General features: G+C 47.5%; 1 protein-coding gene across 9 annotated transcripts in view; it reads left to right on the top strand.

The window, feature by feature from the left end:
- Positions 1-17,663, top strand: part of LOC120950125 (transcription factor Sp9) — an 88,494-nt gene that overhangs the window by 49,412 nt on the left and 21,419 nt on the right. The window contains exons 1-2 of one of the 9 annotated variants that reach the window (XM_049610369.1): positions 9,402-9,549; positions 10,964-11,754. The exons of 1 other annotated variant lie outside the window; for it this stretch is intronic. In XM_049610369.1, the coding sequence (XP_049466326.1) occupies positions 11,647-11,754 (108 nt within the window). In that variant the 5' untranslated portion in view covers positions 9,402-9,549; positions 10,964-11,646. 7 more of the 9 variants (XM_049610350.1, XM_049610361.1, XM_049610363.1 and 4 more) reach the window with 7 other exon arrangements.

Genomic DNA, 17,663 nt, shown 5'->3' with positions numbered 1-17,663 from the left:
ACGCTAATCATGGAGAAATTTACAATCGATACGAAATGTGTGAAACACGTACGAGGACCTCCCCAAACGAAGGGCGCATACACACACACGTAGACAGTCGCGTTTGCCCAAGATAGGCCAAGGCGCTGGGGCCGAAAGTTCTTGCGTTCGTTTCTGTTTTCTTCGGTCCTCCGTTTCCGCCCCAAAACCGCCGCGCACGTTGTGCGCTAAGGTGTGCAAGTTTGCATCAAATTATTCAAATGTGCTCGTGTGTTCGCATTTACATAATTATGGTCCATTTGAATAAATAAAAGATTCCGCTGGAGGAATGGAACGCGCAAAATCCGCACCGGCCGTGTGGGAGGCGGCGGTTGGAAAAATGGTGCCTGGTGGTAGTTTCATTGAAGCGACTCTGTTGGGAAAGGTTTTCCGTTGCTGGTTTTTTTTGTTTCGTGTAAACAAATCTCAGCAAAGGAAGGGAAGAAGAAAACATGGCATCAAATTTGACCGGACTGGAATGTGCCAGCCCGGCGGAACGGAAAGCGAAAAAGATGAAAGGCAGGTGTATATGTGTGTGTTTGTGTATGTGCGCGTAAGGGGGGGCACGATGAAACACGATCCTTAAAGCACCAGGATGGCAAATTACCCGGTCCCCAAATTAATCGATCAAACGATCGGCACATCAAACGCTAATTGAAGCGTCATCGCTTGCCAGCTGTCAAAGCGATAAGTGTTATCGTGTTTATAGGCACGGATCGGCCGCTAAGCGACATTGGGCCGATGTTTTTTTTTGCGCTTTCGAAAGTGGTGCTCGTTGCCTGCCCGTTTTTTCATTGTTTTTTCCCCATTCGCTCCGCGATGTTTTGCTAGACGACGATAATTGTACAGTCCGTGTGGAGAGGAAGGGGGGAGGGGGAGTGCTGCCTAACGAATGGGTACTGGAAACTGTGTGTGTGTGTGTGTGTGTGTGTGGTTTTCCAGTTGCTTTTGTTACATTTTCGTGGAAATGAAAGGAACAGCAAAATAAATTTAGTTATAAAATAGCGCAGCAACGCAGTGCGGCGCGCGGGTGGCAGTCACAAGAGCGGTGCTAGTGTTGGTTCAGTTGTTTTTCCGTTTTTCCAGTTATTCACGCGCACCACCGCCTCCCATTCACCGTAGCTAGCATTGGTATTGAAGCTGTTCCCGTGGTGGTCACTTTTTGTCCAGCTCCAGATTACAACTTCCACTTACAATTTCCTTTCGCTCGCGCACCAGCTCGACCAGCTGGGGGAGGGGTGGTGCGGGGGGGGGGAGTAAGTTCAGGCTTGGTTGCACGGGATTGGAGCCGACGATCGGTGTACCTTCACGTTTTCCAAAGCCACCCCAACCCACCACCACACCGCGGTGCTTCCCTTTCCGCTCCGGCAATGATTTAATTGAAGGACGATACGGAATGAAGTTACAAACACAAAACGAGAAATGGAATACCAAAAACTCGAATGAATTATTCAATCATGTACAATTATAAACAATTTGCTGCCCCGCTTTTTTCCCAGCCGCAGCTTTCCCTGCTCCCACCCGTACCTTCCCCCGGCCAAACCACCCACCCCCTTTCCTGGCTGTAGCCTCTCTGCGCTCGGCCATTGATTTCGAGGCATTTCATTGTTTTTATTATGATTTCGTCCATTGCCATCCCTCGCCCCGGGCCCCGGGCTGTGTGTGTGTGTGTGTGTGTGTGTGTGTGTGTGTGTGTGAACGTTTGTGTGCATTGCCGCAATTTGTTTGCCTTTCACGTGCCTTTTGATTGTCTTCTGGTGCAGGATGCACCCGATTTGTGTACGCGGGCGTGTGTGTGGGTGTATATGTGTGTGTGTGTGTGTTGCTCTGACGCTCGGTGAAGAAGAATAATTTAATGTCAATTTTCGTGACAAACAGAGAGCGTCCAATGCTTGGTTCAGCAAAACAGCCATTCATTGTATTTATAGTGGTATTGTGTAATATCATTTTAAAAATATGTTAAACCTTGGAATAATATATTTTACTAAGACATTTTACCTGTCAGGAGGCATGCCTGTACGGTGAAATGGGTCCATAACACTCCAAGGTACGTGTATTACGCACGAAACATGTCCAGTACGTGTGTTGTTAACTAGAAGTTTATTGTGATCCGGTTCGAAGGACCATAAATGCCACGTGGTTAAACTATCATAAGTCTTCAAAATTTATATAATATTTGTGATCCATTTCTGCTGGGAACGCCATGCTGTCATGTCTGTCATTTCCATTCTATCTAACCCTGTTTCCCAGTGTAGCATTTTCCACTGCGAAAACTCACCGCAGCTTTCCGCCGATTGCTCGCCTGTCGTTCACTTTGCCATCTTGTGTTGCCGCAAAAATGTAATACAATGCCCACAGACCTGAGCGATCGTGTAGATGCACGCACATACACTCACACACACACACACACACACACACACACACACACACACACACATACACACACACACACACACACACACACACACACACACAAACATCCACACACCCACACCCCAGGTTTGCTCCCATTGCTGTTCCACTATTTATCCACAACTGACAAGGAATTTTTATTTTTCCCATCATTACGGCACCGTTTTCATTATTTAGCACACACACACACACACGCACATTCAACGATTAGTGCAAACTGTGACAGGTTGATTCTGGCCATGCTATCAAACCGGTTGTGGGAGGAAGAGCAAGCGCTACAGGACGGAGAAGCGGAGGAAGAAGAAGAAGAAGAAGAAGAAGAAAAACGCAAAGGGGAAAACGTGCTGAGATTTTAAACATTTGTTACCTCGGTACAGGGAGATCGCCGAGCTATCGCCGGCCCAGCTAGCGCCACCGAAAGGGAGTAACTGGTAACGTGTCATTTAACTCAATTGTAACTTCATTTTCTTCCACCGCTCGCCAGCGCACGCACACCGCCGAACCGGGCATGTTGTTCACAGAACGCGGGGCTTTGGGGCAAGGGGAGGCGAATTTTCCATTTTCCTCACCGGAACGGTTCGTTCCGCAGTTCGGGCCAGGTTCAAATCGATTCACACCGTTCATTATCATTTTATGGCTCTATTGTGATATTCACCAGCTTGTGCCCCCCCCCCCCCCCCCAACCCACTCGTCTGCTTAGTGTGGGTGAGGAAACGGGAATGACTTAAATTTTAGATTATTCCGCATTTACAACGTAAAAAGCAGGAAGGCAGGAACCGGCGGTTCCGGCGGTGAAATATTAAAACAAAAGTCAGGTCTGCTTTTTTGAAGTTGGAGGGGTTGGGAGTTTGAAACAAAACAAAAAATGAAGCCAACAAACGCTACCGTAACCGCTCGTCGAAGAGAAATTGTCGAGCGGGTTATGGGTTATGGTCCTTGGCGGCTCGATGACAGGAAGGCGATGGTAAATCCTCGCACTCGGGGTAAGTATACGTCTCTATACGGTGCTTGTCATCGGTTTTCGACCGGTGGGTATCATTATTATTAACAATAATTGCCTTTTTTTTGGGACAGTTTTCTCCATCCAGCCTGCAGGACATTATAAAGCGGTTATATAGTTGTGTTTTGTTCTCTCGATTCTCCCACCCAGTAAATTGAAATTTTGTGCCGTATTTATTTGGAAGGATTTATTGACTTTGTGTCGTAGAGGACCCAACCAAAAGAACACAAACCAAATGTACTATATTAAACTACCTATTAGTTATGCTCATTAGAGGTGCCTTGCCGGAAGTAGATTGTTTGCAGCTGAAGGGAGCATGAGGATTTCTCCTCAGTCCGTAAATATTTAAATTTCAATCACCGGCTTTTGGTGGCGGCCTCCGTAAAGCCCCCACAAACTGCCGGCAGTTTGGAGCGGGAAATTAAAATTTAATCTAATTCGATGTCTTTCTTTATCGAGACACATTTATCCTTTCATTAACGTTCAATTACTGGAGCTGACGTTGCAACGGTGCGGTAGTAAGGTTTTTTTTTCTACGATGAAACGATTTGGCGTTTGTTTCAATTCTTTGAAAACAAATGGATTTAAAATAAAATAGATTTTTTGTTGCGTTTATTGTGTTGCATAATGGCGTTTGAAATACATTCCGAAAAGCAATAGCATTTACCTAAAAAGCAACCATTTGCTTTGTTGATTTGTTAACTTAATGTCATTGTCACTTACTTTTGGCTCTAAGACATCAATTTTTGATCATATTTTGACTCTAACGCACCTATTTTTGTCTGAAAGTCGCCAGTTTTTGACTCTTGTAGGAATCATGCTAATGTTTTAAAGTATTTTAGAATATTTTTGTCAATTGCAATTTTAAATCACATAAACAATACAAAAACCGAATAAATTGATTATTATTTTGAGAAAAAAAAAATAAATTTTATAATTTTTAAAGCCATCCTTTACACTTTAAAATCACATACCAATCTTTTCGCTTCATTTGAAGTTCCAAAATTGGCATCATAATTGTGTTATTTTAAATTCGCGCAATGAAGGTTTTCACTTCTTAACTTAGTTTAAATAATTTCAGGACACACAGTTTCAGTAATTGCGCTATATTTGCTAAATATTCACTGTCAAAAAGTGATGCCTTAGAGACAAAAATAGATGCGACCCGTTGAAAAATTGATGCCTTCGAGGCAAACATTGTGACACGCTGTCAAACATTGGGGCATTCGAGACAAACATAGGTGAGTGGGTGTCAAAATTTAGCGGCAACGTCTGTATAGCTTATAAGGCATAAAATATTCGATCCACACGGACATATTACGTCGACAGAAACGACGCGTTCTACTGTTTGCGTCACTGTTAAAGGATAACGAAATGCACACACACACACACTCTACCGAGCGCAGTTCAGACAAAGCGACACAAAGCGAAAGGAGAAAGCATTTCCTACGGACAACGACCGGATTATATTCAGCTGCGTGTGTGTGTGTGTGTGTGTGTGTGTGTAATAAAATAGAACTGAAACGACAATATTATTTAAAAAAAATCGACCCCACTTTAAATAGCTGGAGAAGGAAAGGAAAAAACACACACACACACGAAATGCATAACATAAAACGGGAAGCTGTACGCCCCCTTCCGGTTTGTGGCACCCGGTGCTACCCTCGTATTGCATCCTTTTCCCCGTCCCGCAGTGTACACGCACGCACAAAAGACGCACCGGAAACGCACTCACTTTCCTCCCGATCGCTCGATCATTGGTTGCATTTGAATAGAAATGCAATAAAAAAAGAAAAGCAGCACATCAAACACACACACATTTGCTGTGTCGGTGATGTGCAGCGATGCGCTGCCTCTGCGAATGTAAAGGATTCCTATTTGACGCACTTAGTTTAGAGTGGTGTACATTATTATTAGGCGCAAGATAGGAAAGAAAGCATAAAAACCGCATGGCGTCACTGTCGGTAAATGTGGAACGGTTTCATTTCAGTTGATTAAGCTCGGTATCATTTTGTGTTCTCAGCACACACACACACACACACAAAAAACCCCCATTTTATCTGTGAGTGTAATGGCTGGAAAAATTATAGCTTTTAAATTGTAACCAAATTGCACCACAACAGTGACGCAGTTTCACTTTGCCATCGCTTACATTAGACCGTGTCCTTAGACCGTGCAGTAAATAAGTGGACCGAAGAGCTCAAACTTCCCATTGAAGGGTTTGAATAGGCGCTCGTCAAGGCTCGTCCCATTATTCCCTACCGTAAATTGGCGCGTCCTGTGCCGTCCGCTGCCCGTCTCCGACTGCTCACTGCTTCACTGCTTTATCGGAACATTCAAACGGAAAGCCGAAAAAAAAAGAACGACGAGCTTCTGCAAACCTATATTGGCACTCACTGACACTGTGTCTAAATATTTACAATTGCCCGCTCTTTGATGTTGGATGGCACACTTCGGTCACAAGCACGATGTGCTGTGTGGGTGGTGTTTTTTTTTTTTGAGCAGCCTGTGCGTTTGCGTGTGTGCGGGGGTGGGTGTGAAAAGTATACACCCTTATTGTTTTGTTCCTGCCACAGCCGTGTCCGCGCCACCCATTACCGGTCCGCTTGCTGTACGGCCCCTGCGAACGGGTGAACCCTTTTTTCGCATCCTCTTTCACGAACCTACAGATACGACGCAAACCGCACAAGATGTGCGTAAGGGATGCGGAACGTGGTGCCAAACGGAAACAGGTGCCAAACGGTGGAACGTATTGCTGTGCAGCCAGCCAGTGCCAGTGGAGTGCGAAACGTGCGTTTGTTCCGCATCTTTTCCCCCGTTGATCAAACTTTTCCAATAAATGTCACCCGGCTTAAATGATAGTGGAGAGGGGAGGGTAGGTTTGTTGCCATTTTAAAGTAGATTAGATTTTAAAATTGAGTTCAACAGTGTGCTCTTTTTGTGCTGTTGCTGTTGATCGCAAATCAGTTGTGAGTTGTGCTTTGAATTGTCGAGAGCACAGAATACAATGGGGCAGGCAGTTGAAATCAATCCTGTTCTTATCTTTACAGTTTTGGAGTATAGAGTATCGAAATAAAGTGAAGCTGTTCTAGCATTGTTATTACGATGGTTGCTAGGTTTGGCTTAGAAGTTAGTGTAATACCTACAACTACTGCTGCAACCTTGGTTGCAGTCATCTTACTTGTAATAAAAGAAGCGAGGTTTCACTGAACTCATGAAAAATAAAAGACGATAAAAGAAAAACTATTCCAGAAAATCTAAAAAGGATTTTGATGTGCCAGATCTTTCTCTATCAAATACAAATTGTAGAAAATGAAACGAAATGTTATTGAATTTATTTTTAAAGACGAATTATATTGTAGTTAGTTTGATTACGGATACGGTCGCCATGTACTAACTTTGAACACGCGCTGTTCAGGGTGGCCATCGAATCAAACATCGTTAAGGCGAAATAGGCAGAACTGCGGTGGATACTGCTGCGAAGCGGGCCTATCGACACTTGATCGTTCAGGCGATCATAGAAACCCTTAAGAGGTTTCCCTTACTGGAGTTTAGAGGCCTTACCTTGTGTAAGGGGGCATAACTAAACTCTTTGAATGAGAAGTCGATAGATGGGCATAGGAAGGGGCATAGTCCTATACTGACAGTCCGAGCGAATCTAACTTGCCATGGTCGGAGTTGTTTGTTTGTTTTATTTTTTTGTACCCAAAATGGATGTTATGGATTTAGTATATTTGATTTTGGGTTGTGTTTTTGTTCGTATTGAAAGTTATTGTTTTCACATAGTTTGTCATCTTTTGTTCACAAGAACGTTGGTTCTTGTCGCTTTGAAGCTGTTGTGGGTTATAATGTTAACAAGAGCTGCTCCTGTTTTGGGTTGCGATGTCTGCACTGTTCCCGTTGTTTAGTGTTTCTCTATATTTCCATATGCTGCGCTTGTGGCTAACGTAACTACTCTGGAATTTCTTGTTTTATAGTTTTAAATCAAAGCTTTTTTTTGCGTGTAGTTTAACTGATATGTATGAAAATTTACTATTTTAAAGTTACATTACAAATCAAAATGACCTACCTTATTGAAATACCTTATTTAAAAACGTTATGCCCATATAGTATGCTTTTATATTGTTGACATAGTATAATATTTTTGATGGTTTGAACTGAAGATTAAATTTTAAATTAAAACATAAATTTTTAAACAACCTAATGGATCAAACACACCAGAGCCACCGATTGGACACTTTCAAGAGTAGGCCGCTTTCATTCTTTACCTTGTTCGATTCATGCTTCACAAAGCCCGAATAGAATTGACAGTGTCCAATTGAGGGTTTTCGTCGCCCGATAACGCTTTTCCGATGCCGGATTGGCTAGATAAACCCTGTAAGTTGCTAAGCGCTCTCAATGCACCATACGTTGCAATAAGTCTGAATTGTTTTTTGTGTGAATGATGCGACCTAAATTCTTCCTCAGTCGTGATATTGTGATCTGATGTGATCTGATTTGCTGAGTGTGTTCTATTGAAGGACATTGACTATGACCCTTACCACTTAATGGTTTGTATTGAAGCCTAGCCTCGCCTTTGCAAGTGCGTAAGACTCTAAAATCCTAGCTTTAAAGTTATGTGCCGTCAAAATAAAGGAAAATATTTCGAAACGAATATTGAATTCGACAAAGTGTAGACTTTGTCAATAGAGGGTAGTTGTATGGCGCTATTGTATTCATGCTGAAGCTTACGTGGTTTTTGGGACTCAATGTTTTCTTCATAATTGAGAATACTTTTTTGATCTTTTTGATCCTGTGAGATATTCCGGTTTTGATCTATAAAGCAAACAAAATGTTACTCAACAATATCCAATAGTTCATGTCAAACAAACAAATACAAATTTGGAAATATATGTGAATTCTTCAATATCCTTTTAGATATTAAACTCTTTTCGGAAATCAAACACTGTTGCAACAACTGTTGCAATAATAAAGCTTATGGATTTCGATTGCCCATTCCAGTAACATAATTTCGAACCACTAGTTTCACATTTCAGCACACGCTACGGTGAGGTCCTTCCCTTGTTAAGCAGTCGATAAATGCAGCATTTGCCCGCGATGGCGAAAAACGGCTTCAACGGCTGCAAGGATTTCATCTCGCCGCTGTTCCTTTGATTAAATTTGTTTTCGCTCCTTGTTCCTTTAATGCCGCGCGGCACGCCGCAGAAAGCAGCAGGGCGCACACCGCATGTGGCGGCGGCGTCGTTCCCTCGGATTCCGGTAGCCCAACGGTTCCGAGCTGCGTGCCCCGTGTATAATGATTATATTTGTAGAAATTAGTCAATAGACAACAAGGCAGGCCGGAGATGCCCTTTCTCTTGGGAGTTGTTTTGTTTTGCTCTGTTTTTTTTTTCTTCTTCTTTTTACTGCCGTTGCAAAAGCAAAATCTGCCCTGTGCTTCATTTTCCATTCACACACACACACACACACATAAGCACACACGCATGCACAAGCGCCGCCATCGTTTTCCAATTGGCGCAGTCGGCCGGCAGAAAAGTGGGCGTACCCGTGCGTTCCGGGAAACCCTCCGGCCAGTACAGGCCCGAAGGGAAAGAGGGCGTTACCGAGCCGCGGTACGCGCGTGCTGTGCCGTGCTGTTCTCCTTCCCGAGCATGCAAAGCCCGGCGTTTTCCCTTGCAGCGAGGGAGACGCTAGAGCGAGATCGGAAGCGGTCGGGTGCGGTGGCGTAGCGTTCGTACTCGCTCGCACCGCTCACACGAACCGCGCAACGGTGCCATCCAAGGAGCGCCATCAAAAGCATCGTTCGGGCGCTGTTTCTCTCTCCATCTCTTTCTCTCTTTCTCGAACGCTCGGGACACCGTTTCGCCGCGCGGTCGCTCTCGACTGCGGCGAATGGCGTCGTCCCTTTTCAGCGCCGCTTTTGTTTCTGCCTTGCACAGCCTGCACGCGCGCGCCTGTGTGTGCGTTAAGGGGTTCCGTGCCGGGCGCTGGGTTTGCCGTGCTCGGGCTGGCAGTGCTCCAGTTTGACGACTGCCGGCGATTCTCGGAGACGCACAGCGTGTCTCTCAGCGGCGCACACAAGATCTCGCACCAGTTTGAAGGGCTGCAGCCTTGCAAAAGTAACAGCGTCACTTGCCAGGGTTAGTAGGCACTCCGCAACGGTTGCCGTGGTCCCCTCCGCTAGCAAACGTGCCTGCTTAGAAGCGAATCCCTTTTCGGCTTCGTTGTTTGATGTAGTTGCGCGCGTGTGTGTGTGTGTGTCTGTTTGTGTATACGAGTGTTTTATTGGTATGTGTGTGTGTGTGTGTGTGTGATACAAAGGAAAGAGTTGTGATAGGACAGCGCCCAGGACAGTAGCAATAGTAGTAGTAGTAGTAGCCAGCAGTAGTAGTTGTAGTAGTAATAGTAGTATTTTTTGAAGCGACTAGGTACCCGCACCCGTGCATCGCGTGACGTTCGTGTGCGTGACTCTCTCCGCTTTAACCCCTCCCCCACTTCTCCTCCCCTCCCCTCTGCAACCCTTGTCAAAACATGCGATGGGTAAACCCCTTCCCCCACTCGCCCACCCCCCCCTGCCATCCCCTCTCCTCTGCCCCGTGGAGCCATCGCCTATTGTTGTGCGGGAGTGGGACCCACTATACAATTCATCAATCGGAACAAGTTTGCTTCCCTTGCGCGCGCGCACACGCTCGCCCTCGCTCGTGTGTGTGTGTGTGTGTGTGTGCTCCACAACAACAGCAACAACAAAAAAAAACAACACAACACAGCCCCCCATGCTAGCCCTCGCTGAGGGCTGTGCTGGTGCGCGAGTGTGTTCCCGAGGCCCTAACCGCACACACAACGCTCGCGCGCGCTCTACTGGCTCTACGGTGGTTTTTTGCGCTCGGCACTTTGCTCTGCACCGTACACCCGTGCTGCTGCTGCGGCGGCTGCTTTCTGGACAAACGGACAGGTTTACTGTGGTTAGATCTCTTCTGTGGTAACGCCGTGTCCACTCGTGGGGTCTTTATTTTGCCGATTTTTACCAGCTTTGCGGAAAGGGTTTACGTTTTTTTTTGTGGCTTGCACCACGAAATCTGCATTGTGTACTGGGTGCGTCTGTGTGTGTGTGTGTGTGTGTGTGTGTGTTTGTGTGTAGATTAAGTTGCCTTTTGTGTGTGAAAATGTAACTCCCTATTGCTGCTCGGAACACTTGCAACCCCAGCTATCAGTTAGAGCGCTTCGCGGTGCTAGGTAGCTTGATTTCCGCTTCCAAGTGCGAACCTCGTGTGATCCTGTGCTGTGCTTGGATGTGTAAATCAAACGCATACACACATACTCAATCAAAACGGACAAATACCGACCAGCCAAAAAAGACATTCGCGCTTGAGCGGACGGCTCGCCTCAAACTCGCATTCTACAATCAACCCCGCAAGGAGCTGCATCCTTGGCCCGGCCGTTTTTCTTCGTGTTTAAGATGAGCCCAGCCGTAGGAGGCCGTAGCGGGGTTGCGTGTCCCAGCCATCCTAATATCCGTTGATTCCCATTTTTCAGATCCATTCCCAACAAGGCGTTGACACTGTTCGCGGTACGATTTTGTTGTTTTCTGTCCGCAGTACACGTGAATTTTCTGCAAGTGTTTGGATGTGTTCCCAATACAAGTTTGGATGTGAATACAGCAAGTGCTTGTGTGTGTGCATATTTTTTGTTTCGTGTTTGTGTGTGTGTGTACGTTCGAGATGACAAAATGACACTTGCAGTGCGATAAGCCCGGCGCGCAACGAAACAATCTAACAGCAGCCAGATCAGTGACAGCAAAACAATTAGCACACACCAACACTCATTCTAGAAGCGAGAGTGTTTAGAGTGTTTTAGTGTGTATGTGTGTGTGTGTGTGTTTTTTTCACTTCGAAGGATCTTCTAACTGCTAGCGCAGGAGCCGGAAAGCTGCACGTCTACAATCAAACGCAGAAGGTGTTTCAGCGCGCTACGATCAAACAGCCAGCTTTTCGAAAGGGGGCTTTTTTCGCCACCTTCGGGGTAAAGGCGAAAGGTGCGCGAGAGGTCCCAGGCCGCAGCGCAGGTGGTCCCCACCCGAGGCTCCCGGTGCACCACGGCACCCGCCACCCGGGCAGGCGAGCGAGCGAGGTAGAGATTCATCTTCGAACCGCCCGTCAGGTGCTGCCGCCATCACCACGGACCATCCGAGGGGAGCCGGTTTCGATCCCGTGTTCAGCATGTTGACCGACATGAGCCCATCGGCCGGGGCACAGTTCTACAGCACCCAGATACCGGCGATGGGCATGAACATCACCAACATTGCCACCCACATGCAGAAACCATCGGTAAGTGTGCACCCTGCGAACCGTTCCCAGGCGGCCCAGCTTGGCCCTATTTGTGTTTCTCTGTGTGTGTTAGTGTGTGTGTGCTCGATTTGTTGCGGTACGCCACGATGGGGTGTTAAAAAATTAATTAGGAAACCCGGTAACTGCATTTCTATCGGAGCATTCAGGGGATGATCTGTAACGCCACGGATCCATTTCCACTGCTTTCCAAAGGTTCCGCCAACCGTCACCGTCTGCGTCTACGTCTCCGCGTGTTCTGTACCCAACAACCCTTGCCCCATTAAACTGCTCGCTAGGCGCTAACGACTTCCTGGCGTTACCGTCGTCTGCTCAGCTCGGGCAGGCTCGTTATCGCTCGACACCATCGCACCGCGCGTCTTTCACTCTGTCGACAACTTCCCTAATACGATAGGCAAGCGTCGATAGGCGTCCACCTTGCGACACACACTGGGTCCTTCATGTTTTTTTATATTTTGGTTCGTTGCCACCTAGGCCTCGATCGTGTGCTAGCGCTCACGGGTTTATCGCGATGTGTTTGATGTTTAAAAATATATCAAACCATCATTAGCGCGAGCCCGGCCGTTGATCAGCTTGCTGATCGGAAGCGTGGATAACGCTCATCAGCTCGAAAAAAAGACACCTCCGACGCGTTTATAGCGTCACACCCGAACCACACGGCGATGCGCCCTTCCTGAAGACAGAGCGCTAGGGCGGAATGTACGTACACGAAGGAAATAGGTAAATAAAATTAGTCACATTAGGCCGGATCGGTCCGTTGACACTATCGCCGCGGCACGATCGTGTGAGGCTGTGTAAATGAGGTTGTAAATGATAACGAGCCCGATCCGACCGGTGATCCAATTTTATGACCCTACCACGCGGGTGCGGCTTCTTGGATGTCCGCTGCCTTTGTTGCATGAATGAGGGATAGTTTTCTTTTCTTTTCTTTGTGTGTGTGTGTGTGTGTGTACGATGACAGTGTTCACATGACGATGTGTCCCGGCTGCAATTAATGCCATCCAATTGGGATGCGAGATTACAGTTTGGAAGCTCCAGCTACATTGTGCCAGCCGCACAATAAGCCGAACACAGGCGAACAAGGCAGCACGGTTCGGACGGTATTCGCTTCACTATTGTTGGGCGCAAAAATAACAGCATTTAGAACCATTTGCCCCGTTGCGCCGTAGCATTTCGAACCTACTCTGCTGCCTGCCTTTATCTACGTTGAGCTCTCTTAGCAAGCGATAATTGCAATAATTGCAACGCGCAAAGGCGCAAAACCAGCAACAACACGCAAAACAAAAAAAAAAAAGTTTAGATGAATTGTCATCATGTTCACACAATTACTTGCCAGTTTTAGGTTCTTGATCTACATTCCCGTCCACTTTCCACCTCAACAGGGCGCGTTAAAAGCGGGCCCCTTCCTAGCGGCTTACCGTTGATCCTCCGAAAATCCTCTTGACCTCCGGCCGGTTTTCGCTCCGGTACTCGGGAGGGCTGCGGTGTTTTTGTTTTGTCCTTCCACTTGTAGCGCATCGGATCTCATAGGCACGGCCAAAAAAAAAAAAGGCCCATTTGTGGCCCTACCTTTCCCTGCACACAGCATCGACGGGCGATCGTTTCACAGGAGATTGACGGCGGATTAGCTGAATGTTTTTCTTCCTGCTCGACTTTCTACGTGCCGCTGCTTATTGCCGTGCGTAAAATATAGGCAGCGTGTTTCGAGTGCACACCGTCGAAACGGTACCGATCACCCGCTGACCTTTCGCGCAGCAGGACACACGCAGGAACCGTGCACTGCTGGCTTACAGTTTGCAGTCAGGCCGCTGTGACAGTGTAGAGCTCCTGGCAGCCCCGGGCAAGAAAGAAGCACCAGCGCACAGGGGGGTGGGTTCCCTCCGAACCGTACCGAATTTTGGCCGGACTTAATCTATTTAGCTTGGCTTTATGCTGCAGCGCAGTGTTTGGAAATGAAGTCAAGCTACGGGGATTTGTGGAGATATGGGGAGAACCACGAGAAGGGAAAGGGCATGAGCTGGCAAAATAGCAACAACGAGACCCTTCGGGTTTTTTGGGGTGCGGTTTATTTAGAGCAAAATGGTACACGCCGTAGCAAATGCTGGGAAAGGCGAAGGAAAAAAGCGGGCCTACAATCTGAAGTGGAATCTTTTTCGTCGTATCTTTTTTTTTTTACGTGAATAGAAGTGTGTGAAAAGGTGTGCTTTTGAAAACATGCATTTAGAATAGTTTGTTTGTGGTGGCAGGCTTTCGGTGCGACGAATGTGTACAAGTTTAAACGCGCGCCTTTGCGTGCTGATATAGTTGTGTAATCGGTAAGTGGTGCGTACAGGCACGTCGCGCGCCACGGATCTATTCTCAAAACACTCAAAGAGCATTTGCTAAAAAAGCCCTTTTTCCTGCACTTTACAAGACGTGTAAATATCAATCCTGTTAAATGGCACCACAATTTTGTTTATGTTAACACCACACACACACACACACTCCTAAATGTTATAACGATATTGCTGACACATCTCGGTAACTGAACTGTGACGAACGACTTGAAACGCTAAGCAGCCGCACCGCGCCCCGCCAACACTAAATCAAAAGCAACATTTTGGCTACGTTTCATTTGCGTCTTCATTCTCGCCCCACGCGAAAGGAACGCTTCGCCGCTGGAATCATCAGTCACCCCCAACAGTCTGTTTGTCTGCCGTGCCGCCGCGTGACGATCTTTGCTGGAAAGTGTAAAGGTTACTTCCCGCGAAAAGAAAAGCCCGCGCGCCAGCAAGACAAATTGTTCGCCCCGAATAAAGAACACTGCCAAACCGCGGCATGCTGGAATGTTTCTATAATAGCTCGGGTACGGCACACACACACACACACACACACACACACACACACACACACACACACACACACACACACACACACATAAAACACCTCGCGCGCTCGCGGGGGGAATTTATTCAATCTGCGCGAGCTGTTTGGTTCACATTTTTCCCTCCCGGCGGGCCATGCTAAATGTCGCTAAAAATATGCCTCACGCTGTGCCCGTAGTGTGTGTGTGTGTGTGTGCTTCCCCCTGGCCAGATCCCTTCGCTCATCCAGTTCATCCTAGACGCATTGGCAGAACGCATGGCGTATCGGTTGGTGAGCCGTACAAACCAAATAATCAAACAATGCTGTGCAACCGAGCACGCGGTTCTGGATTTAAAAAAAAAAAAGGTTTATTCTCGCACGACCCGTCGGTATTTGCTGGGCGACCGGATTTAGGAGACGCGGATGTTCGCCTGCTATTGGGCCGGGCCAGCCAGGGGTGTGTGCTGGCTTTGCGTTCTTGCTCTTTTGCTTCGCCAGCACCGTGTTTTCGGGTTTGCATTTCTTCAACCAGCTACTGTTGGCTGCTGGGCGCGTTTGATGTGCTTTTGTTTTGGCACCGCGCGCGTAGTGGATGGAATGTTTTGCATGTTTTCCATTGACAAATTGATACCCCGAGCCGCCGCCGCTGCTCGCCTGGCCGGTTGATTGACTGCGTTGGAATAACGAGCGGGAATGCGCTTAAAGTATTTTGTTTATTTATGTTTGGTTGCATCAGAATCGGAAGTGAGCTGTGATCGCGGTGAGCTGACGGGAGCGTTTAAATAGCGCTCGGTGGTAGCGGTTGTTACATTTCCATCACAGTGAAACTGAGGTAGCTGCAGCAGCTTCGGCTTTGACATGCAGTGTCAGACAAGCAACATCAGAAGACACATTTTCCAGTAGATTTGGTTTGGGAGGTTTTACCTTATCTTGGATCTGGGCAGCTTTCCTAACTTAGAATGTATAGATCGGAATGTAATCGCAACTGAATCAAATGGCATCTTTCCGAATTGGTTCCTACAGTTGTTTTTAATTCTTGAGGAACTTTTAGCGTTTTGAAATGAGGGTACTGGACGTACAGGTGTTGAAGATTCGCTAGTAAAGATATGCTTCCAATGACGTCGAAGATGTAAAACATTTATTACGAGTTTTTCGACAGTTGACCTTCAACAATCTCGGACCAGCCTGATCTTTAACACATTGGTGCAGTTGAACGGCAATCAGCAAGTCCGAAGTAAGTGACATCACACTGAATTCTAAGTGATCAGACTCTTCCACATTGCTCCAAACAACCGAAAGCCGCCCTTTGCCTCAGCATCATCTGGCTGGAAGACGGTTTCCAGAACGTTCTCGCACGTCCACCGGCCCCATCTCACGGAGGTGTCGGGCACGTGAAGAAACCTTCCCAACAGGAGCACAACAACCTGAACGACCCATCCGCACGAACCCATCGGCCAACCGCCGGGCCCATGGTCGCGGCAATTCAAATCAGAATAAAAATTTTAAAAACTCCCAGCAAGAGACACCCCAATTTCCAATTCCATCGGCCGCTCTCGCTCTCCTTCACTCCGTATGGCATTAGCGCCCGGTGATGACCTAAGACGACGGCGATCATGACGCCAACAACGGGCGGTGTGTTCCATAATGCAAATTCAATTCCAGCCTCGGGTAGGCATAGATCGAGCGCTTCTTCGGCAAACAAACAACCGACACACACACACACACACACCGGGCGCTGCAGCTCGTCTTGCCGTGGTCCAGCGGTCCGCTAATCAGCTGCATCCGATTTCGGAACTCTCCCTGTTCGGACCGGGTCTTGTCCCGGGCCAGCACCGGGTACGCACGTGTGTGTGCGCAATACCACGGGGCGAAATATGAGTTTGTGGCAATCAAATGAAATCACCATAGAAAGGATAATAACGTCTCCGGGCCAACGGGAGCGTGGCGGGTGGGCGACTGCTGCATGCGATTTGAATGTAAAATCGCAGTCAGTGACCGGGGCATCGGGTTTTCTAGAACGTTACCGAAGGTTTGTCGCGGGCACTGGGTCTTGGCCGCTTTCAAGTGTTTAAAGGTGCTGTAACGGGTGGGGGCCAGTGATCAGCGAGGAAGCTTCTCGTTCTTTCCAAGGTCTGCTGTCGCCTGGCCCGTCCAGCGGTAGGTCCCTCCCGGTGCCGGGAGCAGTTGGGTTTTGCCGGACGTACAAAGTGCATGCCCGCACACCTGATGCGCTTCGGTGCGAAGATTCGCCCAAGTTGCCCGACACCAAGTTGCTCAGTGGCTAGTACTCCCAAGGAAAACCAGAACTACTTACATCACTAGGCAAGCTTGCAAATTTTTCGTTAAAAATCTATGGTGAGAACAAACTACAGGACCCAGTCTCCAGTGCCTGGACAGTTGTTCTGCGGCGCTACGTCCCGCAGCGCTTCTTCAAACGAGCAATAAAAACCAAAAGACAGCCGGTGAGTGAAGGAAACCGTTCGCAACCGCTCTCAGAGTGCCTTTTTGTGTGATTTATAGTGGATTAATCGATTTGACGTGACGCGTTTCCGTTGCGGCTGCTAAACAATGCAACCTCAGCCGGTGGCGCACCACCGAATTGAATCCTCCGATCGCCATTATTCCCGATTCGTCCTGCCCACTTGAAAAGGGAAACGCAAGGCCACCGTTCTGTGCGAAAGGGTGTTTCAATTGTGTTTACGTGTGTGTGTGTGTCTGTGCTCAGTGTTTGCGTGCGTGACTGCCAGCTACCAGGCTAGACAAATGAACAGGGGAATCTCTTCTCTAAATAGGAAACCGAGAAGACAATAAGAAAAAAATCCAAATCATCGCCGCATCACACAACACAGCGAGTGCCCGAAAGTGTCTGAATGAGAAAAAGGGATGTGCGTGAAATCGGGTGGAAAATTTTAACTCCAAAAAGATATACCCCGAAAAGGCGTCTAACGCACGCACACAATATTCACACACACACACACACGCGCGCGCACACAGTACCCTGGCGCGTAGTGGACGCCGTTGTGGATTTTACCAATTTCACGGCTAAT

The sequence above is a fragment of the Anopheles coluzzii genome, chromosome X (genome assembly GCF_943734685.1).
Source record: "Anopheles coluzzii chromosome X, AcolN3, whole genome shotgun sequence".
NCBI classification, from domain to species: Eukaryota; Metazoa; Arthropoda; class Insecta; order Diptera; family Culicidae; genus Anopheles; species Anopheles coluzzii.
This window is presented reverse-complemented; position numbering and strand designations above follow the sequence as displayed.